Genomic DNA, 26,118 nt, shown 5'->3' on the forward strand with positions numbered 1-26,118 from the left:
TAAATAATAAATGCATGGAATATTTTCAAAACAAAAGAAAAAATTGTTAAATGAAGACATGTGACAGACTTACTTTATTTTAATTTATTTTATAAATTTCTCTCTCTCATTTCAGATTCATTTTGCAATTTTTCCATTTTAAATATTCAAATTCAAATAACTCAGTCTTGTCCAATCTGCACACAATCTTGTAAATGGAAAAACTGGGGATTAGAAATACATTGCACTTAAATGATTCGGTTTTATAAAACAAAAACATCAAACTGACTAAGTCACTTTAAAATAGTATTGCAAAGCATTCATCAGATGTTCAGGAATTAAACAAAATGGTTACATGGTTTTGTGTCAGAAATTAATGGGTCAGGGAGGCAAATCATATATACTGGATTTGTCAATATTCAACAAACAATTAAAATAAAAAAAAGGTACAAGGGAAGAGGAGGTTGAGTGAGATTACAGCAAAGACTAACTCAAAAATCAGTGGTTTTGTTGCAAGTTTGTCTGCTTGATTCCTTCTCTTTTGAAGCCTCCCATATGCAGATGCCTCAGCAATATTCATTATCATGTGCTCCTTAATTTGCTTTTCCTGTTCATGTCTTCCCTCTTTTGTTTCTTCTGCAAAGTTCTTTCCTTCTTAATAAATTTCTTATTGAGTTTTCTGCATAAATTATTCATGGCGTTATGTGAATGATTAAGACCAGACGCACCATCAAAATTTATTTTCCTTTTCACTTGCTTATGTGTTCCTCTTCCTCTCTCTCTCTCTCTCAGTGGTTTGGCCTTTTATTTTATTTTTCCAAGCTGCATTGTTATTAACAGAGACTCAGTTGAAATTGAAAGCTCACGAGAGCCCCCCCCCCCCCTTTTTGGAGTGGAAACTGAAATCTATCAACAAGGGAAATTAAAAAAATACATCAAAAGAGAAAAGAAACTCACACGAGGCCATTCTGAGATCAGCCATATAAGACCATGGAACCCAAAACAGAATTATAGATAGAGCTGTTTTCAGCGAGACTGCGAGAGTAGATTTCATGATTAATATTATTCTGTCTAATAAAAATGCCGTACGCAAAGCAATTAAATAAATCACGCTTCACTTTTTTTATTTTTAAAATGAGTGATAAAGTACAATTTGTTGACTACATCTTGCCACTCCGGATCTCCTTCCAGAGCCAACGGTTTGTTTTCCTTAACTGGGTGAATCATGAACTCGAAGAACATGAGTGGGGAATAAAAGTACAAAATAAAACCATGTATCGCAATATGTCACTATCACTAACGTGTGACGATATCAAAAGTATCTTTATTCTCATTGTTGTTCTTTCTGGAAAGGAAGGAACTATTGTTTATATCGTGTATAAACTTGCTACAAGTCATAAACCTCATCACCCAGAGGTTGGGCCATTTCTTCTTTTTTTTTTTTAATTTACACAAGTAAATTACAAATTTTCCATATATGCCAACATCAAAATGGCATTTTCCTATCGGACTGAAACAGCAATACAAGATCCAGGTAACTAAACAAATGTTGTGTCAGCCTAACACAGATGATAAACTAAATTTTAGCTAGCAATGATATTGTTAGAAGAACTACTTTGAAAAAAACAGAACTGAAATTAGTTTGGTTGCTCATGCTTGCATCTGAAGTGCAAAAAGCACTTAACGAAGCAGAAATGGCCGTCGCAATCATCCACACCTCCACTTATAATTCTGTGTACATAATATCTAGCCCCACCATGAGAAGGACTTGAGATTGGCAGACAAAGAGATCTAATCAGTTGGAACCAGCCAATTATACAAATCCTTAGCTTCCCCACCATTTTCCCTCTAACTGAACTTCGGCCACCAGTTCCTGAATCTGTTCCTCCATAGACAGAATGATAGATATATCCCACATGGGTCTCTCCCGTAAAGGTTTTACCACATGACTTTGCATCACTTTTTTGGGGCCAGAAGATTCTAGTTCTACAAATGGAAATTTGATCTGGATCGAGACAAGCTAAAGCTCGGAAAATGGCTGTATGATTCCAAGCAGGTTCACGTTAGAACCACGGAACCACCGCCACATGTCCTGATGCAATAGGTGATGTTATTTCCCTGAAATCCAAAAGAGGCCCCTCAAAAAGCTGATTTGTTACTGGTGCTGCCAAGCTTATCAGTTAAACATCAATCTCCGCCCTGGGGACTGTAGCAGCATGTAATTTGCCGAGGGCAATGTGCCTCAAGCAAAGCAACAAATCTTGATTCTCTTTCCAACATGGGAAAAGGCCACTAGTTTCAAATGATAACAGGCAGCCCATAATTGTGGAATGATTTTATCCGCCCATCCCACCCTGCAGTGACAATGACGAGACCCCATGAATGAGCACTGGAGGTACTCTGGCAAGAAGCTTTCAAGAACTTGTAATCAGATTTATGCATTGCAGATTTTCCAGGCCTGTGGCTCGAGGAATAAAGCTTTTCCTCAGGCCAAGTTGCGGATCCCCTAGGAGACTCGGAGAAAAACTCTTGGCCCAAAGAGAAAGAAACAGGTGGATTGGGACATACAGTTTGAGATGATCTCTGATCTGAAACATTCAGCTGGTGTTCACTTGGATGATGTTGAGATTTCAAACCACACCAAGGCACTGCAATGGAAGCATCTGAAAAGAACCGCTCGCAAGACCTTATCTTCTTGGATTTTTTGGGACTAGATTGTTCTTGACTAACGTTCCAAAGATATACATTAGAATCCTCACATGCGGATAAAATATGTTTCCCATCTGAAGTAAGAGTTGCGGACATATGATTCCCTGCACTGAGACCTGAGAAAAAAATAGATGAACTTAGTAACTGATGTAACCTTGAGATATGGTCAGACTGATAAGAGGAGATCTAGGGGGCAGGCGGGTGTAGAAAAGAAATACCCAATGGATCAAAGTTAATATCCTTAGGGTCCAGAAATTAAGGATTAAGTCATGATGTATTTAGGTGGCTTAGATTCAGTCTGGATACGTGGGTCACCTTTTTGCTTTCTTACTTTGTTGTTGCTGTTTTGGGGAGCACTCGAGAATGTTGTGTTAAGCTAGTCAGAAGGAAGGAGAGTGCTAGTCTCTCAAACACTAGTGAGAGGCTGTGTTCTTATTGCTGTGTTATTTCTTTTGTTGTAATTTTCATCCATAGGGAATAGGGTTTTGACCAGAATCAGTGAGCTTCTCTTTTGTAACACTGATTCGGTTTCTAAGTCTTAATATCAAAAACCTCAGAATTTCCCTCATTTATTTCCTTCTTGCATTTAAGTTCTGTTGAAAGTAATTAATATAGAGCAGAGCTCTATCAGTAACAGCACACACTAGATGAGCTACACATAAATAACTAAAACAACAGTTAAGCCTCATAAGGCTTCCAAACTACCATTTTTTTAGCATTTAAGTTAGCCTACACAAGTAGCAGCGGAGATTGAACATACAAGTCATTATACAAACTGATTCACTAATCCTCAAACATTTCATGGATTAGCAAGGAGCCAGTGGAACATTCTCAATAAATGTAGGAACCAGACAAAGGAATATACCTTTGTATTTGCCAATCACATTAGGCCCGTCAAGGATTCTGACTTGTGAATCAGCACAGGTAACCATGACTTTACTAGAATCATGTGGAAGAAACTAAAATAGATAACATAATATAATCAGCCAACCAAAGAATAGTAAGTTCTGTTTAAAGAAAATCACGAAATACACTGGAGAAACCAAAAGGATTATCATGGCACAAGAGGCACAAGAACAAGTACCTGAAAGCCCGTTATCCCTCTGCCAGGAAGTTTCTTCTTATTAAGTAAGCATAGTTGGGAATCCAACTGCAAGTGATTCTCTGACTCAAACAAAAGTGAAAATAAGCAGAGCGGCGCAAACTTACCCTTTAAACAGTGTTCAGTCTTTAGGTAATTGCATAAGTTAAAATGGCAGTCAAGTACATCTAGTTCCCCTTATAACTTGTTTAAGATTTTCAGGCATACAGAATTTTGCCCCTTCCTCATCAAAACTACTTTAATAAGTTTGTCTAATATCCACCATAAATAAAACTGCTATATTTTGATTATACAACGAAAAAAACTTTGGAAAGCAAATTGACTGAAGGAAGTTAAATTTCTAATAGCAACATTGAATTAAAATTGGCCTTCTTTTAGTAGATTGATAACTCAAAGCCAACCCAGACCCCAAATCTATCAGTCATACCATTAATGTAAGAAAGAAATTGCTGGCCTTTATCATCCAGTATGAATTATTAACCTCAATTGCGGATCTAGTTTTCAAGATTTGCAAACTTCAATCTATATGTTTGATCTAACAAATAGTACAATTACAACAACAAGTCTTATCCCACTAGGTAGGGTCGGCTACATGGATTATATGACACCATTGTGCTCTATCATTTATTAAGTTTTAAGGAATATTGTTGATTAAAAAATCTCGCTCAACAACCTCCAAAGTTGTTTCTTTGATCTTCCTCTACCCTTTTTGACAGGACTCAAAGTCATCTGTTCCACTATGACTTTGAGTCCTATCAAGAAGGGTAGAGGAAGACCATGATTACAATGACCATAATTAGAGTGCATATAGATAATGCATTTCAACAAAACTAAATTAGAAACCAAGTGCGTGCAAGATGTAGACCCACCAAACCATTTTTACATCAGTCATCAAGAATGATGCAATAATATTGTAAAAATCTTAAATGAATATGATGAACATAAAATTTTCCAAATGACAGCATGTCTCCAAGGGAAAATGTAAAAATATACATATATAGAAAAGATTTACCTGATACACTGTAAAACCGACAATTGCCTGTCATGGAGCCAATAATCCCTCCCTGCATTATAAACAGATCAATCATCAGATTCTAAAGTAAGATCCTATCAAGCCTTTAATTAAACAGAACATAACTGGCAAAGAAAGGATACCTGCCCATCAGGTTGATAACACACAGCAGTCACAATTTCTCTAACATCAGTCCAATCAACAACATGACAACCAGAAATTGCCCAAATGCGCACTTTTCCATCTATAGATCCACTAATGAAATGATTATCATCCACGGGATTGAATTGAATGCATGTCACTGCAAGACATCATAATACAACAAACAAATTGTTTGACAAATTTGACTGGTATAAGTAAATTAGGTTTATGTCTTCAGAATAGAAATACTGCACACCATAGTTATTGTGCGGAAAAACTTTCAGGCAATGATCATAACCCACTCTCCATAGACGAACTGTTTTGTCAACTGAAGATGACAGCAGATACTGCACCAAAAAACATGAAGAACCAAATCAATTTCCACAACATTTCAAGCTTACCAAATTTGGCACCTCAATCAAAAAAATAAGAAAATTAACGATATTCACTCACATTGTTGTTTGACCAAGAGAGATCCAAAACTTCACCTCCATGCCCATGGAACTCATGCAACGGTCTCTCCAACAATTGAAAGACCTTGGGAGGCAGGATAATGCAAGCAGAATCTGATGTTTTTCTCAGGCTTCTCCCTTTGCTCAGTTTTTCCTTATCCATATATAGGGGCGTCAATTCAGAGCGATTATTCACTGTGAAGTATATGCAAGATGGATGAAGTTCTGGAGTGTCGATGTCATTACATCTTTCAGCTTCCACCACGTTCCACAATCTTACAATCCCATCTTTACCAGCACTGGCAAGATACTGCCCGTCAGGGCTAAATTTCATAGTTGAAATTGAACCTTCATGAGCTTGAAAATCTTGCCCCATGAAAAGTGCTGAAAGTTCCTTCTTTTGCTTCCTGAATTGACGGACCTTGACCCTCTGAATCCTAAACCCTGAGAATCCAGAAGTGCCTTCTTGTCTTCCCTTATCCCCTTCAACTTGGCCCTCAATCATGCATGTTATTGAACGGAATCTCCTGAACCAACCCCCTCCGGCCCTTTTCACCTTACAGCCAAAAACATTTGTGTCCTCAAACTCCTTCCCCATCAAATGTTGGAAAGAGGGGGGTTCCCCAGAGACTTTGGTAGAATCACCAGGCTCCTCTGAAACAACCAACTTATCCGGACCCATGCCTCTATTGTCACCCATTTTCTTATCCCATGCTAAGCCACACCCCTCTGATAAATTTTCAGAGGACCAACAAGCAATTGAAGAGCGACTTGAACAAAATTCATCCTCGAAACCAGAGATTCTCGTCACAGCCCCACTATTATCTTCAATTCTACCGCTATCAACTGAATTTTCATGGGCACTTCGATCTGAACTAAGCCCCATCCACTTCATAAACTTACTGCGACGCTCCTGAATACTCCCCGGGCTCCGAGTCCACACTTCATATTCAGAATAATTCGATATCCCGTTGGGTGTGTCAGTGCTGCCATCGGATTTATCATCAGCAATGGACAGAACATCCTCTTGAGCATCGTAAAATTGACATTCTTCGTCGTCGCTGATGAAGCAATCCATTATTCTTCGAGTTCAACCCATGAAATCTCTCCTCAAACAACCAACATTTCAAGCCCTAGGAATGTGGAAAAATCCGACTAACCCTCCAGACAGAGCGAGCGGAAAAACTATTTTTTTTTAATAAAAAGAAAAAAAAGAGAAGGAAGCACAGAAACCAATATCAGCCAACATTAAACATTTATTAAATCACTCAACAATGATAATTCTAAAGACCAAAACAAAAACCGAGAGATCCAACACAGATCCCAATCCACACCCATTGAACCTAGTCTCGCGAAGAGCAGGTATTCTGCTCTACAAGTAGATTGCAAATCGTCACCGGGAAATTTTGAAAATTTTAACAAAAAATCCAATGAAACCAGAATTTAGCATCCAATAAGGGTCCAAAGAACTTGTTGCGAAACACAAGTCAAAACCCCATTAAGATAAAGAAGGCCTGGTGATCGTAGGATGATTGCGCTTGAAGAAATGAACGAGTCGATAGAAAAAAATTACACATGAAGAGTTTATCTGCTCGGGGAAACCAAAGAAACATTTCTCTTCAACAAGAAAATAGAGGGAAATTTTGCTTACATGGGTCTTGATCTCTATAAGATTTTGTTGAAACTGAGGAGAGCGAAGATCGAAGCACCCATGGAAATATGGGAGTACTTTGTTTGGAGTGTTTCACGGTACAGCAAAATGGAGCACTAGGTGGAGGCATAAACACGAAAATAAAATTAATAATAAATAATAAATAATCATACACGTAAAAAGGGAAATAAAAAATAAGGAAAAAAGGGATGAGGAGAAGGGTGAAACAGAAACAAGAGAACAAGGCCATCGATATTCATCGAGGAATGGCCCGCGAAACGAGATTTCGGGAGCAGCAGGTGGGTCACCGGCAGCACCTCCTACCTTTTTCTCTCTGCTCACGCGGCTCGCTCATGCAATTTGTTATTTTTTTATATTTGAAAAAAACATTTTTTAAAAAATATTTTATATTGGTTTTTTCAGCCTAGGATATTTTATATTAGTTTCACTACGTAGGATAACGAACAGTACCTTCTCCGTCATCTATCATATCCCTGTTTCTTCATGCAAGGCGGGGCCAATAATTCAAATCAAATCTCATAGGTTAACTGAGTTCGTTTAAAAGTATTTAGGATTGGGTTAAAAAAATTAATTTTATATGTTTGAACTTATTTAAAATTGAGATCGGGGTTAACTCAAATACTCAAATAAATTTTTTAAAAAATATATATAATATAATAAATATTAATTAATTCTTTAAATTTTAAGTCATTTTATATTAAAGTACAGTATATTTAAGTCATACACATTACTTAAGTATAAAAAAAATATATTATATTTTTTATAAAATAAAATAATTAATTTTAAAATAAAAAATAATTAAAAATTTTGAGTATTCAAGTTCGATTTATTTTGTCCTGCCCAAATTCCTGCTAAGGGTGGCAATATTTGACTCTTTGTACTAGTAAATTATTTTTAACTGTCATTAAATATTTTTTCCAATAAAAAACCTACTCAATTAAATTTTTTTATTGCAGTTAAATTAATCAATCTATATGTTATATAAAATTAATCAATATGTCATGTATTCCTTTTTTAAAAAAATTAAATGCCCTCCTACAATATCTGCTACATTTCTTATGTGTATGTATATGTGAAAAAATTGTATATAGTTCTGCTTTTAATAAATTTTAGATTTGATTTAGATTCGGATACATGGATATGAAACAAAATTGTTTGGCTGATCTTTCTTTTTGAAATTACTTCAAAGGAAATATTTTTGCCGAGTTTTCACAGGTTGGGTGCTTTTCTGCTTTTGTTGACCAACAGAATAAAATTAAAAGAAAATGTGCCAGAAATAATACTTACATTAAAACAGGCTCCAGTTTAATGTGTTCAAGACTTCAGGTTCAAGTGATCATTTATTTAATCACAGCTGTATTTATTAAATAATGATTTTTTTGGCCAACAAATTAAACAAGGAAAAAATATTATATAAAAACTGTTAACATAAATTGAAAAAAGGAGATTGATTTTTGACACAAAACTTAACTAATTTAAATAAATAAACGATTTCAACAATATCGAGTATACGATTAATTCCCATTTGATCGAATTTTATGTGATATCTGGAGATAATAAATCCAATTCTAATTGCAAAAAGATTTGACGGCTAATTTATTAGATGCCATAAATGAATAAGTTAAATATATTTTGACCGAGAATGGTGAAATTAGCTAGGTGACAGCCCTAATCATCCGCGGAATATCCGAGTCAGCATCACATTTATTTGACTTGGAATTATATTTGACTATGAAAACAAAATATATATGATATATATATATATATATATATATATATATATATAAACATGATTTTGAATGTAACTGCTAGCGTTCCACGTTCTTCTAGAGTTTGAATTATTTCCCAAAAAAAGTATATAATACACGAACAGGACAACCGTTGATCATGGATGGTAAACGGTCAGCTGCGGCCCCATTACTTATTTTGACATGATAGTTTTTCACTATAATTTATAATTTTATATCAGCTTAATTGGTTCCCCAAAAAAAAAAAAAAACGTTATCTTATGTTGTGCCGCTGGCCAGAAAAAGAAGTGCCCCTTGTTTTGTTAACACAACAAAACAAAACGTGCTTCATTAATGGAGGGTGGTTCATTCGGTGCCAATGTAGTTTTTCAGCTGTTATCAACAACTAAAAGAATTGTATCAATTTAATTAAAAGTATTGAATTCAAGTTCTGAAATTCAATGTTACTTTATTCTAGAGCTTCTGTGATGAAAGAATTCCGACCCAGCTTGATCCAAATTAATTAGGACTTGACTCCATACACTATATGGGTTACTATAAAAAGGTATTCAATTATTTTTTTTATTTAAAAAAATGAGACATTAAATGGAATGAAACTTACATTACCAACTAAAATTAGTGTTAGTAGTAAATGCTCTTATCACTTAAATAAGTGGTTGGTGATTTGAATCATAGCCCTTGCATATGTAGTAATTTAATTATGAGAAGTCCATATTCATGCTCTTAGAAAAGATATTTTCTATTGTCTGTATATTGACAGAGCCTACTCCTTATACTTAAAAAAAAAAAAAACTTAAGTTAGTCTATTTGTTTATGAGTTATTTCAGACATCATAACCAATTCTCCTATTAAATTTGTGATTAAAATATTATTTTGCTCTCATACCTTCATTCAATAAGAGCTGGGCACCCTATAATAATAAATAAAGAATTTTTTCCTAAATCATCTTTCAAAGAAACAAAATTTTCTTCCAATAGTGATATGTTAACGGAAAGAGATTTTTGCTCATTTAAAAAATAATTTATAAGAAAAAATTTCTCACTTACTAATACATTTGCCCAACACTTTTCGAAAGAAAGTATGGAGGAAAATGCATTTTAACCCCCTGAAATATGCAAATAATAATGAAATTTTGTAAAATATCATAATTTTTCTTAAACCTTTAACCTTTTAAACATAAATGATTTTTTGTCAAATAACTAAAATATCTCCAATTTTAAAAAAAATTAATAATTATTTTAATTTAAGCAATGACTATTTCCTTCTAATAATGACTAAAATGAAATAGCTAATTACAACTTTCCTGTGCAAAACTTTAATTCACTGAAATTCAAATATTATAAATATCAGTGAGTTTGTGACTATTTTAATTTAAGCAATGATTATTTTTTTCTTGGCAATAACCAAAATGGAACTAACAATTACAATTTTTCCTATGCAAGTTAGTTGTAATTGCTTGTTCAATTATAGTTATTATTAAAAAAATAATTATTGCTTAAATTAAAATGGTTGTTGGTATTTGCTTTTAAGTTAAAATGTATTTTTACCCTATACTTTCTTTTGAGGAGTACTAAATACCTTATGCTAATAAGTGGGATAATAGAAAAAAAATTCTTGCTCCTCTAAAAAATAACTTAAGAAGAAAAATACTCTATATATTAGTATAGGATGCTCAACATTTTTTGAAGGAAAGTATAGAGGCAAAAAATACACTTTAATACTTAAACCTATACACTTTGATTTCACAGCAGTAAAACGCATTATATTTCAGTGAACGATGAATTGAGAAAAAATTGGACACTCCTTTATATTGATTTGGAAATTTATATTGTATTTAAACTGCGAAACCATATTACTTTCAGAATTAATTCGATTAAGTTATGTTTCGTTTTTATTTTTATTTTAGAAAACACAATCACACCAATGGAATTAATTTCACAAAGAAAATTACAGATTTCCGCACTATGTATCAAAAATCAAAATGTCAAGAAAACTGAACGCTGGGTTTAAAATAAGAAAGATGCAGTATAATAAATAAAATAATTTTACTTTTTAAAATACATATATCACAAATAAGATTATTAATCTTTTCCGGAGAAAGTATCAGAATATACCATAATTATCATAGGCGTTAACAAACGCATAAAAGAACGATGAGTTTTTCTGGAACCCGACGTAACTTTAATTTGTTTCCTCTTGATCATATATCAGGATATATCAAGAGGCCAACACTTAAAATACCAAAACTTGAGGTGCGATGCGCATACTCTCCCCGTAAAACCAACAGGCACATAAGCCTGCAACACGTGGCATGAAACCTAGGTTTATTTTTTTTTTTTTTGGACCAGAGATACGCTGGTTGAATGTAGTTGTAGCATGTATTATTTTCCCTCCGTACTGCTGTAATCTAAGTCCGATAATTTTACTTTTAAACAACGGTTTTTTTCCTCCGGTTCGGTTCCAGCGTGGCAATGGTGAAGCAAAGAACAGGGACGTATCAAGTCACTTTCTTTTACATGGTTGTCTTTGTATGCAAGCCAGTTGAATTGAGTTCAATGTATATCCCAGTTGCATGCATCTAGATTTTTCTTTAATTAACACTATATTGTACTAATGTATTCTTCCTCTTAAAAAATATATGGTATTTTTAATTAAGTTAGACTCTCATTAGGTCAATTAATTATTTTTAAACTAATATTATCTTTTTATGCTTGCTCTTGGCTAATGAGAAATTCTTATATAAATTAGGTGTCCCATATCATTCGTGATTTATCAATAAAAATATTTCAAGTTATTTAAATAAAATCTTTTGTTGCATTATTTTAATTAATCTTGTTCTTATAACATAATGCGTATTTATTTGGCTAAAATGCATAAAACTTTCTTAAATTTTAATGCAATTGCATAGACCCTCTTCACTTTTCAAAGATTAAAATTAACCCCTAATCTTTAATTTATATGACTCTTATTAATGACAGCTTTTAGATTTTTTTTATCTGTTTAATATAAAATGATGTTTTAATTGATAAAAATGACAAAATTACAATTTTTTTCTTAAATTGTATTACCCATGAATAATAAAAATAATGTTGCTCAATTTAAAAAAATGAGAGCATCTCATGTATGTTAAAAGTAAAAATTACTATTTTACTAGTCCTTAAACTGTGTTAAAAAATAATAAAAATATTTTTTAATGTCATGTGCCATGTGTATAGCATTAATATGACATGGCAATAACTATATTAGTAAAATAACAATTAATTAATGGTAGTGGGTTTAAAAAAAATTAAAGGCTATTGGGGTTAATTTTAAAGATTACAAATTGAGGGGGATCATGTGCATTGGCATCAAAATTCATTTTGTGCATTTTAGCCTATTTAATCTATTGCACTCTCTCTTTCTAATATCATCAATGTTATAATTAATTTTTATTTAATATTATTTGAATGTCATGTTTTTACTAGATGGACTACAAATAACATGATGCACCTAGTTCATCTAAAAATTTTTTCTTATTTAATATGATATTTTACTTAAAAATAAAAGGTTGAGTGATTTATTTATTATTATTGATATTTTTATAAGAATAATTGATTATACATTAAAAAAATAAAAATAACTTATATTTATAACATCTAATATCTAAAAAAAATGTTTTACATTTTTACATAGAGTGATCGCAATTTTAAATCATTTGATGATTAGTTGAGATTTGGATGTCGTCCGGCCATTTTCACCTTTGATGGATCGGTAATAAAAGTAAAAATAAAGAATGAATATTTTAACAACGGCCATTAATTTATAAGAAATAATGCAATGTAAATTTTAAAAATTTGTCATTTAAATGTTAGTAAAATCTTTTTTTTTTCAATTTTCAGATACTCCCTGCTAATCATAATGTAAAGCATTTTTTATAAGTCTAATTCAGTCCAAAGCAAATGATATTGGGTAGGTGTTATATATGTACTTATTATCCCATTGTTTTATTATATTTTACTCAAAACAGTGATTATGATATTTTGAATGAGTCAAGCTCAAAGAAATTTAAAAAATAGAGATTTCAACCAGTTTTTTTATAAAAGTAAAGTAGTTAATAATAATTTATAAAAAATAAGTTACATTGAAATTATTATAAATACTTAATAATAAAGATTGGAATCAACATATACTAGCCATTTTATGAAACAATTTAGCGGTCCTGAATATTGGTCATTTTGCATGCAAGATAAATCATTCATAATTAGCCTCTTTTAAGCATTAGGAGGAACGGAGACAAATATTCTAATAGTCGTCACGATAAGAACCATGCAAGGCTTAGAAAGTCAAAAAAGGATCGCTTAACCCTGCTTCCAGTTAACCTAACAAAACATTTTGATTTGCTTCATTGTCTGACTAAGCTCTTTAATCGCCATCATTATATCCCTAATTCCCTATTATACCCTATTAGTTAATCGATTATATTACTAATATCTAGCTTGCTAGCTAGTAGGCGGAGACATATATCCAAGTTCAAAGCGTTCGGTATCTGTCCAACATAATAATATTAATGTGCCTTTTTCGTTTTCCAATATTAAAAAAAGCTATCATGTATCTCTTTATTTTTATTTATAAATAAAATTATTAATTTTAAAAAATATCTATCACAATTTTCTAAATTATTCATAATAAAGTCAATGTTTATTTTTTTAACCAAAAAATAAGTCAATTTCTCTTTTTAGTAGATAAATTTATTCCACTAATTATATGGATAATTTAGTTCATTTTTTTCATACGTATTTATTATACTTAACCAACTTGATAATTTAGTTCATTTTTTTCATATGTATTTATTATACTTAACCAACTTTATTAAATTGTGAATTGATTTTTTTATATTTAAAATAGTGAGAGTATGGCTTAGTATTAAGTTATATATGCACACGTGACTGATTAAAGTGTAATGATTGATAATTACAACCACCAAGGTGATAAATTAAAGGGCCAAATAACATATATTATGGATCACTTTCAAGATTGAGATATATTTTCATCACACACATTTCCGATTTCGCAATTAGCTAATGCTCTCTCCATTTCCAAACATGACTATCACATATTTTTCTAAATTGTTGATCATAAAATTAATATTAGTTTTAACCAGACAGATTTATTTCATTAATTGTGGAGATAATTAGTTTAAAATTTTACTTTCAAAAATTGTCATTTTATATAACTAACCTTCATGAACGGTGTGAATTATTATTTTATCTTATATTTAAAAATAAAGGAAGTAATTTCAATTTCGAGTTCTTGATTTAGTTTTACCGCTGTTGACTGCAATTAATAATATTTGAGTTTTATTACCACCAGCTGTTCTATTAAGGGAGAATGACGATTTTTTATTATTTATAAGTGAAAGTATGAATTTTAAATTAATGATAGTTAAATCTTTGGTAAAAAATTTTAAGATGTGAATACTGATTACAATAATTACACAAACTGGAATCTCATGTATAATCTGAGAGTTCTAATTAAAATTTAATTATTTTATCTGCAATTAAAACTTCTAAATTTATACTTGTTTAAATTTATATTTATAACTTATTTTTAAAAAAATTAATTAAAAACTTAATTATCATTAATTTAATTTTTTGAGACCTAATGGTCATTCTTTTTTTTTTATTTTCAGCCCCAACAAATGAAAAAATACAGGACCTATTTGGCAACTAGTTTTCAGAACAGTTTTTTATTTTGAAAAAATAATAAAAAGAAAAAACGTGTTTTTAAAATGTGTTTTTTATTATCTATTCTGACAACCAAAAAAATTAAAAGTTGTTTTGCAGAACTAAAAAACCAGAATATCTTTTAAGTGTCTTTTCTAGAAAATATCATGTTTTCATTAATGATAATTATGTTAATAAAATAAATTATTCTTTCATCAATTTAAATATGTTTTTCAAAATAACGATTTAAACAGGTTTTTGTTATTTTTTGGTTTTCAAAATTTGTTCTGAAAAACTATTGTACAGAAATGTTTTGAGAATATAAAAACAGAAAACAGAGTAAATAAGCCCATGGTAAGCTGTTTTATATGCTATGAATGATACGCATGTCGGTCGACAAACATGTTTTGCAACGAAGAATGGTGCGTCCCAAATCTTGGCTTTAATTAATTACATTTTTTTAATACTTCATTTTAAAAACGAATGGTGTTACTTTTAGAAAGAGCCTTAGCTCTTAAGAATGGCAGAAGATGAGAAGAAGAAATAAAAATTTTCCAAGAATTACAATCACCTTTCAGGAGTAGAGTAAGGTTGTCATTTTTTTTTTGGGCAAAAAATTTACGATTTAAAATAATTAAGCAGTATGCAACTTTCTCAAACATGAAGAACAAATGCACTTAAATGTCTACTTTGTGTGCTTGTTCCTGATCAAATGAAAGCAAATGCATTTTAATTTTAAAGACAAGTTAAGTGTAGCAATAAAAATATAGCTAGCCGCGTGGTGAGTAATGGGTAAACAAATATATTTATTTTGATTCAATTAGCAAAAATTTGTTGAGTATATCAATTTAAGTATCTACCTTTTTTATGGGTTAAAAGACAAAATGCCTTGAAAGTTTTTCTTAAAAGACATCTGACATTTTAAACTTTTTTTTCCCAAGCATTTGTGTTAAGAAAGTTTCAAAATAGTATATTTTCACCTCACTGTTAAAAATAACAAACATTGATTGTTAAATTAAAATCTGATGAAGGATATTTTTTATTTTTTCTTCTTTCTTTTATATTTAGTCTCCATTTCATTCTCCAATGAATTCTTTAACTTTTTTCTTTCAATGAATGAAAAAACAAAAATCCAAAAATGCAAAAACGAAGGGGGGGCAAGATCATAACATACTATTACAAACTTCAGTTAATGATTAGCGTTTGTAATCTTTAATGATGGAACAAAAATATTTTAAAAAAAGTTTTGGACTCCAGACGGCCAAAGTTTTAAAATATTTTTACCATTTAACCTTTAAAAAAAAAAATTAGTGTGATGAGTCCTCATTTGGTCTTCAAAATTTGTATTGTCCCCCTGGTGAAGTCGGCATTATAGCAATACGTGCCGAGTCATTTGGAGTCTCTGGCCAAAAATAATCTTCTCAAATTTTTAATGGAGAATTAAATGACTACGGTTTTAAGTATTATGATCAGCTAATTTTTAATTTTAAATTAATAGAACATGTATTTATTTATTCATAAGAATCTGAATAACCTAACAGAGATATTTATCTTAAATGGATTCATTTTTATATAAAATAAACGAGACAATATTCCTTATAATGATCACTCTTTCATTCTGATACTTTTGTTGACAAAATGACAAACCATTTTATAACTCGCCACTGGTTTGGGTAATTCAAACATGTTATGGATATATATATATATATATATATATCTGCCTCCGAAGAAAGAGAATAAGCTATAATAATTTGATGATAATATAAATCTGTCCGAAAAATGAGAGAATTTACATCCCTCGAGATGAATAAATACAATACTTTATTATTTGTTGTGAAAAGACTATCACTTTAATTTAAGATTATTGTCAAGTTATATAATACTGTACAGATACGTTAGCAAAATATTTAGTTTGGATTATATCATCTTTAGACAATAAAAATCATCAACTAAAATTACAAGCTTTTATAGTTTAAAATAAATGTGAATTTTTATATCGTTGATCACTTCAGCCCCCTCGAAGGAGAAGGCTGATGAGAATGGTTAACCTAAAACTCAGTTGATGTAATTTTTACTTGTATGTACGCACTTTTCATCCCAAAAAAATAAATTACAAGCTTTTGGCCACACCAAAAAACTAAAATTACAAGCTAGAAGAAGCCATGTATAAGGTTAAATCACTATATAAATCATGTCAGGATAGTTAATCTCGTTAAATCTAATGAATTCAAATTTAGTACTAATAATCTGCTATTAATATGTGTATTTTTTATAATTAATAAAATAGGTTTTTTCTGACAAAAAATAAATTATAGATATTATATCGTGTAATACCAATGAAATTTTCATGCCACTGTGCAACGTCAGATTTAGGGTACGTTCGGTGCGTAGAAAAACAACAGAAAAGAAAAGGGAAAAATATGTAGAAAAATATTTTTATTGTGATCGGTGTATGAGAAATTGACATTGTCAAAAGTCCTCCTCCTTAATACTTCACAGTAAACGGGCCCGTAGCCCTTGAGGTTATCGATCTCGTCACGTCTACATGACATGAGGATAAATACTATTTTTTTAAATGAAAAAATGGGTGTTTTTGAAGGAAGGAAAAATTAGAAACGTAAATGCTCGACATAAAAAGAAGAGAATGGTGGGTGAAGAAGAGAATGGTGGGTTAGGAATAAAAAAGAGGTGTTCAATGAATGTTGGGGTTTACCTGCTAATTAAGCAACTAATCATTCTCAGGATCGCCCCCCACGGCCTCTCACTGGATTCTGTATTCCCCCGACAACACCATTACGCCACTCTCCAAGCTTTGTTCGCTTCTCAACTATTTGTGTCTTGAAAACAGCCGCTTTCAACGGAATACTGTGTCTTCGATCTTGTTAGGATACTTCAAAGGATCTATAATACTGAAAAAAAAAATTATAGTAAAATTTAAATAAAATATGGAGACTTAAAGTTATTTTTTTCTTTTTAAATACAAATTAGAATATTCAAAAATTAAAAATAAGTAATATAATTTATATTTTTAAAGTATAAAATATATTCTGAAGTCTCAATTTATTTTAAAATTAAAAATTAAAAAAAATGTCGCAATGAGCTGCTCAAGCTTAAGCATTTTTTTTTATAGGAATTGAATTGGTTGGGTTTTGAAGTTTGGTTATGCTAAAATTTTTTAAATTTTCACGCTTAAACCCTGATAAAAGGGCTCAAATAAGTGGTCCATCAAGCTTGGCATGTATTTTTAACTTTGTTGTTTACAAGTCATTTTTAAATTTAAAAATGATTAAAATTAATGAACTTTGTCAAAAGTACTTAGCAAGCTTCTAATTTTGGCCATATTAAAAGGGGAGAATTACATCCAATGATCACTCAATCAAATTACTTATAGATAAGGATTAACAATAAGTCTCGTTTAAAAAATAAGTTATGTTTTCATTTTAATAATAAATTTATTTTATATTGATCATTATCTATGAATAATTTTTTAAAGTGGTTCTTGAATATAATTCCCCCTATTAAAAATGCCTACTTTAATAAAATTCCTTATCTCATTGATGGATATTTAATGAGGGAAATGGAAAATCTTGTGATAAAAAAATCTCTGGCATGTCTTATAAACCTAACTAAAAAAAATAAAATCCTTATATATCTCTATCCTATAAATAGGATTAGAGGAGTAGTGTTTTTTTTACAATCCAGAGAATAATTAAATAATATATTTTAACCTTTTTCTGGGTAAAAAATAATATATATTAATCTAAATATAAAAAATCTATATTCTTTCTTTGACCAGCTCAAACCATAGGATATTAATTCCATTCTTTACACGGTATATAAGTGTTTGAATTTAAATCAACATATAATGTAAAGTTAATAGAGCTCACACTATAAAAGTGATGGACAATGCAATTTGCTGCAGATTCCGTGCTAGCAAACTTATTATATCATGAAAGCCTTGCTGATCAAATACACACAAACCCTGAAGTGATCCGATTTCATGAGGTTAATTAATTAACTAGCTCTACATCATTACTACAATAATTACCCTTAACATATAATTCCAAAGACTCTGACAAACAACAGACATAATTCTCTTAAAAGTTAAAGCATATGCCTCGCGAGCCTCATACACATATAAGATTCCTGGAACTCGCTATTGTCCTGCTTCGATCATTATTTCTTGGTAGCTCCTATTTAATACTGTATTTTTATTTACATATTGGACTAGAAAAATATAATTGTACAAGATTTAGTTTAAGATAAACAGCATGTGAATCCACTGCCGACGGATCCAATATCACAAATAATTTGCCAAAATACGATCTGGAGATAGCTTGCTAGCCAAACAAAAAGCGCTTGTGTGTGTGTGTGTTGGTAACGTACATAAGCATAGCATTACTGAAGAGTGCTTTTCTTTAATGAGTTTCTGGCCGACAGATAATAGACCCCATAACGTGGACACGCACCATCGTATAATTACCAGCTTTTCATTTCTCTCAGTCAGTTATTTCAGACAATAATGTATATATAAGAACAACAGAAAAGATAAACAAAGGAAAGTTGCGTTTAATTCAATGCACTGTATAACATGTATGGATCGTTGAAATTAATAAGACTAAGGATTGGTTGTTGAGTGTTTCAAGTCAGGAAAGCCACGAATTTTCAATCTTGGCCAAAGGAACCACACAGATATATAAAATTTAAAAGTCCTCTCAGCCCAATTCAATTATAGGAATCGACAGGAAGGTGCTATTCAATTATTACATCAATTGATCATGACTACATATTATTATTGATAGATATCAACGTAAAAAAAGTGTAATCAAGTGCCAATAATTTCCTTTCATATGCAAATGACGCTGGAGACACACTTGACATGTTAACTGTATTGTTTTGAAAAATAATCAAATTTATTTTTTATTGAACCATTAATTCTTATATTTGCAATGTTCTGACACATTAGGGATGAAAATGATGATGTAACGTCCACCACATGCGTCCCCACCTCTATCTTAGGGAGCAGATTGCATCCTGTACCTCCCTCCTCGTTTCTATCCTGCCCTTATGAGAGCAGGATGGAGGGAGCAGGAGACACTATTTCATGATTTCGTCTTCCTTAATTTTATTTTAAGATTGTTTGTATTTCGTCTGATTTAAGATTTTTTTTTTTTTACACATTGAGTCTAGGATGATAGGCGACAAATTCACCGTAATTAGAGCACGTTTGTTTAAGATAAAAAAAAAAGTGATTTTTTGATAATCTAAAGCTTTTGTAAAAGGGATTTATTTTATAAAAATTTTATAAAAAAATATATTATTTTATATTTGGTTACAATAATAAAACATGATTATTAGTTGCTTATTTTTATATTTTATAATATTTTTCTTTATTTTTGTTTAACAAAAATAATTTATTATTTTATTATTTTAAAATTTTATAATATTTTTACATATCTCCTTCTTTAAAGCTCTCTCTCTTGTCTACGGCTTTAGAGAGAAATATTTAGGTGGACCAGGTATATCACATTATTTGTAGTGTGTTTGATTAAAATACTTCGAGTAATTTAAATAAAATATTCTGAGATATTTTTTAATTTAATTTTATTTTTATAACATAATACACATTTGATTTCTCATTTTTTCTCTTTCTATTATCATTAATATCAAAATAAATTTATATTTAATTTCATCTATGTATCATATTTTTATTAAATAAATATAAATGATGTGGTACACCCAGTCTACCTAAATATTAGATTATTTTAATAGATACTCAAAGTAACTTCTTAAAATAATTAGAATCTATTTTCTTCATATTCTTATTATTTTTAAAAACTTAAACAAACATAATAAAAACTTATAAAATATATTTTTTTCAAAAAAAATAAGTGATTTTTTCATGAAATAAGCTAAAAAGAAGGCTCTTAATCTAGAAATTTCAGTTCATAATTGAAAAATTAATTTGAAATGAAATGAGAAAAAAAAATTTGAACTCGGGCTTGAAAGTCTTCCAAAAAAGGTTAGGGAGCTCGAAAGTCTTCTCTTTTTCTAACGTGATTTTATCAAGCTGGCTAATCTAACTCTTTATTTTTGGATGATAAAGATGAAAATTGAGAAAAATTAAATTTTGTATTTGCAAATTGAACTTTAAAAAATTTATATTTATCCTTTCAAACTTGAATCTGTATTATTCAATTTGGATTTTATAATATTTTATAGTTGAAACTTTAGAACTTGGATTTGTATGATGTTACAAATTGGACTGTGGAATTATTTTTTATCCTTTAAAGTTATAGATATAACATGATATCGTGAAACTCGCGTTAAAAAAAGTCATTTAAAAAAATTATCCGACCTTCAAGACAGCTTCGATTCTAATCAGTTAGGATTGGATTTCAAAAAATAACTGAAATCTGAGGTTCGCCAGCTTTAAGATTTGGCCCGTGTTTTTTTATCCCCACTGCTCGTTATCTTGAAAAACCTGATATTTTAACATTTCTTTTCCAAAGTAATCCAAATCTTTGTTATGCAGAACTATTACTGCCAACAGCAACTCAATAAGTATTTTTGGGACAGGGATGCTTTTTTGGGGCTTTGACATATTTATTTAATACATCTATGTATTTTAGAATTCAAATTTAAAATCTCAAAATAAATTAATTTAACTTTCTCAATCAATTGAAGTGAACATCTCTATGTTGGCTCGTATTAATTCTTCATCCGTTTCCCAGTTCTATTCATTGTTTCCAAAAGGCAAAAAGTAAAGAAGAAGCAAAATTGCCGACGCACATACATCACTAGCTCATCGGTCATCGCTTGTTGCGACGTTGTAAATGACAAAATCGACACAAATAACTGTGAAATCTTCATCCTGTGGTTGTATTCTAAAGCAATTATCCTGGCCCCCCAAGAAATAAAGTTATTTATTTGTCTATATTGTGTCCAGATGTTTCTGAAAAATAATTGAGGACTGAATTAATGATGAGAACAGATCTTTTTTTGAAAAAATATATAATATCAAATCAAACTTTATAAAGTATTGATATTGATATTGGTGATAATTGCACCTAGGGTGACAAATAATAGGCGTATGATTTTGTACAAAATCATAATTTTTAGATTAAAATAATATATAAAAACAAAATTATGCTGTCATTGTTTTATTATATTATTATTGTTATTATTTATTGAGGTGACGTTTTCTTAAAATGTAAAGACTTGAATGCTTCAGTTAAAAAAAAAAAAAAACACGACTTGAATGCATTTTCAAACCATGTACCTGTTTAAGTAACTTTTCTAAACCTTTGTTTTTATCTTTCTTAAAGGCTTATTCTAGAACAATTATGCTTAACCCTCGTAGTGCTTAATTGTAATTTGCTCCTTATTACCAAAAAAAAAAAACTCTGTAGAATATTCATTCATGTGCGTTTTTATTATTACAATAAATTAATTATTTGCAGCACTAATAACACGTTCTGATAAGTTTTATCTCGTGTGAGTGTGTGTGTTGTGTGTGTGTGTGTGTGTTTGTGTGTGTATCATAGCAGGTGAAGTAAATAATTAGAATTACAATGCTGGAGCAGTGCATTATATACTATATGAAATCACGAGACCCGAAATGAGTCATAAACTATGCCAAATAAATGCATGATTTACCACTCATGTTTTCTAACTTAGTTTCCTACAGAAATTTTATAATGGTGATGATGATGATGGGTTTCCAGTTTCCTGCCTCTCGGCCAGAATAAATTATAAATTAATTTCCATTTCGCTCACCTTTGACAGTACTTATAAGAAAAATAATTTACCAGATCACAAAAGATGGAAAATAAAGAAAACGATAGAGAATGGGATGGCGGACCAATTTATATGAAAAATGATCCTATTCGCTTATCAGCTTTTGACATAGCTAGACAGATAAAAAACATATGAAGTGATAAAGAAATTATACATAGCCAGAAATTACCAACACCCGCTGGTCATAGTTGAGTTTGAGTTCATGTAATCGGAGAAAATAATTTTGAAAGAGCTACTCTCTGTTGAATCCAATAATACCGGAATATGATATAATTAGATAGCTATATAAAAGAAACACAGCCATGCATAATTTTTTTTTTTTTATCGTGGCGCATTGTTTTATTTTCTATTTTTTTTAATTCAAAGAGAACTTACTCTCTTGATGACACCTCCCCCTTGACTTTTTCATCGTATTTTCCTAATTTAATTCTATTTCCTCTGAAAACTCGTTGGATTTACTGATTTAGTACTATCCACGCACACATACGCTGCTTATTTGGTCCAAATAGAACTTAATAGTTAATACATGCTCTTTATGTCTCTATATATAAAAAGGTTTTAGAACATTTTTTATCTAAATATAATATGCTATCAGCATATTTTTTAATAAGTGAACTATCATACCTTTACTGTATTGAAAAGGAAAAGGAATAAATACTCATAACTTTATTTTATAAAAAAATATTCATTTTTTATTTACAATAATTAGAGACAAAACTTAACTCTTTAAAATTTATAATGTCTATTGATGAGTTTCTTAATTTATATTCAATATCTAAGTGTTTAGAACCTCTAAAAAGTTTTAATTGTGCCCAACATTCATGTACATATATTGTTTATATGAGGCATGCTCGGGGAGTGTTCAAAATACATTGCTCTTGAAGTTTAATTTGGAGTATCCCTCTTCTATTTCCTAAGTTCTTCCTTTCCATGTGTGGGTATTTATGTTGTTTTGACACTCTATTTTATGTAGGAAAGGATTTGCTTAATTTCTCAAAAGTTGTCACATACAATCTATACAACAGAACAACTCTTAAAAACAGTGTTTTTGTGCATGATTCGAATTAGATTATCTAACATAATTTCTAACAAATTTTAAGTCAAAATTTTTTGTTGTCATCATTAATTTATATGAACATCCCGCCTATAATGTTTTTCCAGAACCATCCCTGTAAAAAACTATTTCCCAGGGTGAAAAATACTAACAGAACTTTAGATATTTGAACATTGAGACGAATAACAATTTAAAAAAAATCCAATAAAAACGAGAGTGAAAGGGACCTAAAATTTGTCACATTAATACCTTATTGAGCTCTCATGTGAGGGGGCTCAGCGTAATCTGAGTTCAGATATTGATTGAAATTCCTTACGCGAATCGGGACAAGCAGATGCCTTCTTATTCTGCTAAGTACCAAGATGTGACCTTTTTTTAAGAATGACAAATAAGTTTCAAAATATGAATTTAATTACAAAATGTCCTGACAAATTTTTTCTTCAAAATCAATTGAAAATTAAAATTTAAACTGTCGCAAATTTAGGAGTTAATTGCAATCAAGGCATTAACGTTTCAAATACAATTTGTAGTTTGCGACTAAATTTTTTGTTTACTAATTATTTTTTCAGAATGTTTTTTTTTTTAGAAATCCAACTGTCACTAAATTTATTTCATACAACTTAACTGTCATTTTTTCTCTCTCCAGCTGTTCTCTTTCTATCAAGTACTTGCCGTCGCATTCTTGCCAAAAAAAAGAGAGTTGAGATGAACCCGTATTACCTACTCTTGGACAATTTTTTAACCTTTCATGTGCTTGATGGGATTGAACATTAGTACCAGCATGGGATTAGATCGCTCTCTCTCCAATAACGTTATCACTAGTGTCTATTCTGAAGAAAAATCAACCAACAATTTGCAATGGGTTGGCACGTTTTTCATATATTCCTGCATGTTTTTGTGTTTTATTTTAAGTTACCCATTCTTCATTTCATTTATATAGTTATAATAATAATTTTCGGGGGGGGGGGGACCGAATCGAGTGACGAATAAGAGTTAATTTGAGGAACGTTACGTTATTTCACCTTTTGTTTTAGCCTGAAGGATATTTCACTTTCGCCTAACGACGAGTTATATTCTGAGTCCGCCGAGTATGATTGCAATTTATAAACAGAGAAGCGATTTGTTTGATCATGTTTGTACGATGTGGGGATACATGGAACGCCATATTAGGCGTGGCAAGCTACAGCTTGACGGTTAATTGAAGCAGGAGACGACAAGAAAGAGACGTTGATATGTACTGATTTTGTATTTTGACGCAATGGCCAGTGCAGAGGTGTTTGGCCCATTTTTCTTTGTCCAGCATTTGAAAATTAGAAAACGAAACAATATTCATGACTTTATTTTCTTTCTTTCTTAGATAAAAAGAAGGGAACATGCAGGTGTTGATTTATTAGCCTGTTTTGTTATTAATCTTTATAATTTCTTTCATTACTCACAATCCATTAAATTCGTTCCTTTCACAATGTTAATCTTTATTATTTTGAAAATGCTCACAAAGGATTACCAGTGAACCACCATCCTCCCATTCACGGCTGTCATTACTCTCATTCTTCCAATTCATACTATAACTTGCAACAATTTAAAGAAGAAAAAAACTCAATAATCCTTCTCGATAGAAAAACCAAGATAAGCTCAAACAGCACGAAGATTATGCCCAATGACACGAAGAAAAAATAAAGTTGAACAATAAACAATGGCTAACCTTATTAGCGGATCAAACTTAAAAGAATAGAAGCAACAAAAATAAAAAAAAATTATTTGATCCTTATAATTTTGATCAAATTATAACTCAATCACTTAAATTTGACTTATTATAATTCAATTCCTAAAGTTTTGACTCTATTATAAATCAATTCCAAAATTTTATCTTTTATAATTTAGTCCCTGAAGTTTTAATATTTTAAATATTGGTATCTATATTTTAAAAAATAAAATTATAAAGATTAAAAATATTTTAAAATTTTAATATTTATAAAGATTAAAAGGGTTTAGTACTTTAAAATATTATTAATAAATTTTAAAATATTTTTAATCTTTATAATTTTATTTTTTAAAATATAAGGATTAATATTTAGGATGTTAAAACTTCAGAGACTATAGTACTAGGTAAAGTTTAGGAACTGATTGTAATTGAGTCAAAATTTTAAAAACTAAATTATAATGAATTAAAATTTAAAGATTGAGTTACAACTAAGTTAAGATTATGAGAATCAAATAATTAAGTTTCTTAAAAATAAACTATAAAAACCAGTAAAATAAAACGGTAAAAGCAACCGTTGTTTTTTTTTTTTTGAAAAAAATTGCACAAGGAAGAATATTTTGATTAAATTGAAGAAATGCTTAAATTTAATTTGATAATATGGAAGGCGATGAAGCTACGAGAGAGAAAGTGAGAGAAAGGAATGTGTCATAAAGGTTGGAAGAGGAAGCAAATGGGAAAAGAAACGTGAAAGGTGGGGTTGTGTGCTGATGGGGATGATGTCATGGTGACGTTGAGAAATTTCGAATTGCTGGGCTCGCATGTCCGTAGTACGACGGCTCTCTAATCGTCATCCTCAATGTTTCCATTCCATGACTGGTCAAAAAAAAAAAAAAAAAGTTTCCATTCAATGTGCCTAGTGTGTACAGTTCCATAGATGAACAAATAGTGTCCTTTAAATAGATTATTTTACCTTTTTACTAAATAAATCTGTTTAAATAAAAATTTAAGCAGCTCGATGAGTTGATAACTTAATATCGTCTGCAGC

General features: G+C 30.5%; 1 protein-coding gene across 1 annotated transcript; it reads right to left on the reverse strand.

Moving 5' to 3' along the window:
• Window positions 1-1,283: 1,283 nt before the first annotated feature.
• LOC129303060 (uncharacterized) lies at window positions 1,284-7,371 on the reverse strand. The gene is made up of 8 exons (XM_054942066.1): window positions 7,047-7,371; window positions 5,397-6,580; window positions 5,200-5,290; window positions 4,946-5,103; window positions 4,803-4,854; window positions 3,773-3,852; window positions 3,554-3,647; window positions 1,284-2,804 (listed from the first exon to the last, which is right to left on the reverse strand). The coding sequence occupies exons 2-8, from the start codon at window positions 6,471-6,473 to the stop codon at window positions 2,278-2,280; spliced, it is 2,079 nt and encodes a 692-aa protein (XP_054798041.1). The 5' UTR covers window positions 6,474-6,580; window positions 7,047-7,371; the 3' UTR covers window positions 1,284-2,277.
• Between the last annotated feature and the right edge of the window lie 18,747 nt (window positions 7,372-26,118).

The sequence above is a fragment of the Prosopis cineraria genome, unplaced genomic scaffold (genome assembly GCF_029017545.1).
Source record: "Prosopis cineraria cultivar Desert tree isolate PC_DT_omini unplaced genomic scaffold, ASM2901754v1 PC2, whole genome shotgun sequence".
Classification (NCBI taxonomy): Eukaryota; Viridiplantae; Streptophyta; class Magnoliopsida; order Fabales; family Fabaceae; genus Prosopis; species Prosopis cineraria.

Coding starts and splice junctions, on each gene's coding strand:
- LOC129303060 (XM_054942066.1), bottom strand. CDS start 6,473: ATGGATTGCTTCATCAGCGACGACGAAGAATGTCAATTTTACGATGCT. Junction 3,648..3,772: donor GAGGGATAACGGGCTTTCAG/GTACTTGTTCTT, acceptor TATCTATTTTAG/TTTCTTCCACATGATTCTAG. Junction 2,805..3,553: donor TGTGATTGGCAAATACAAAG/GTATATTCCTTT, acceptor TTTTTTTCTCAG/GTCTCAGTGCAGGGAATCAT.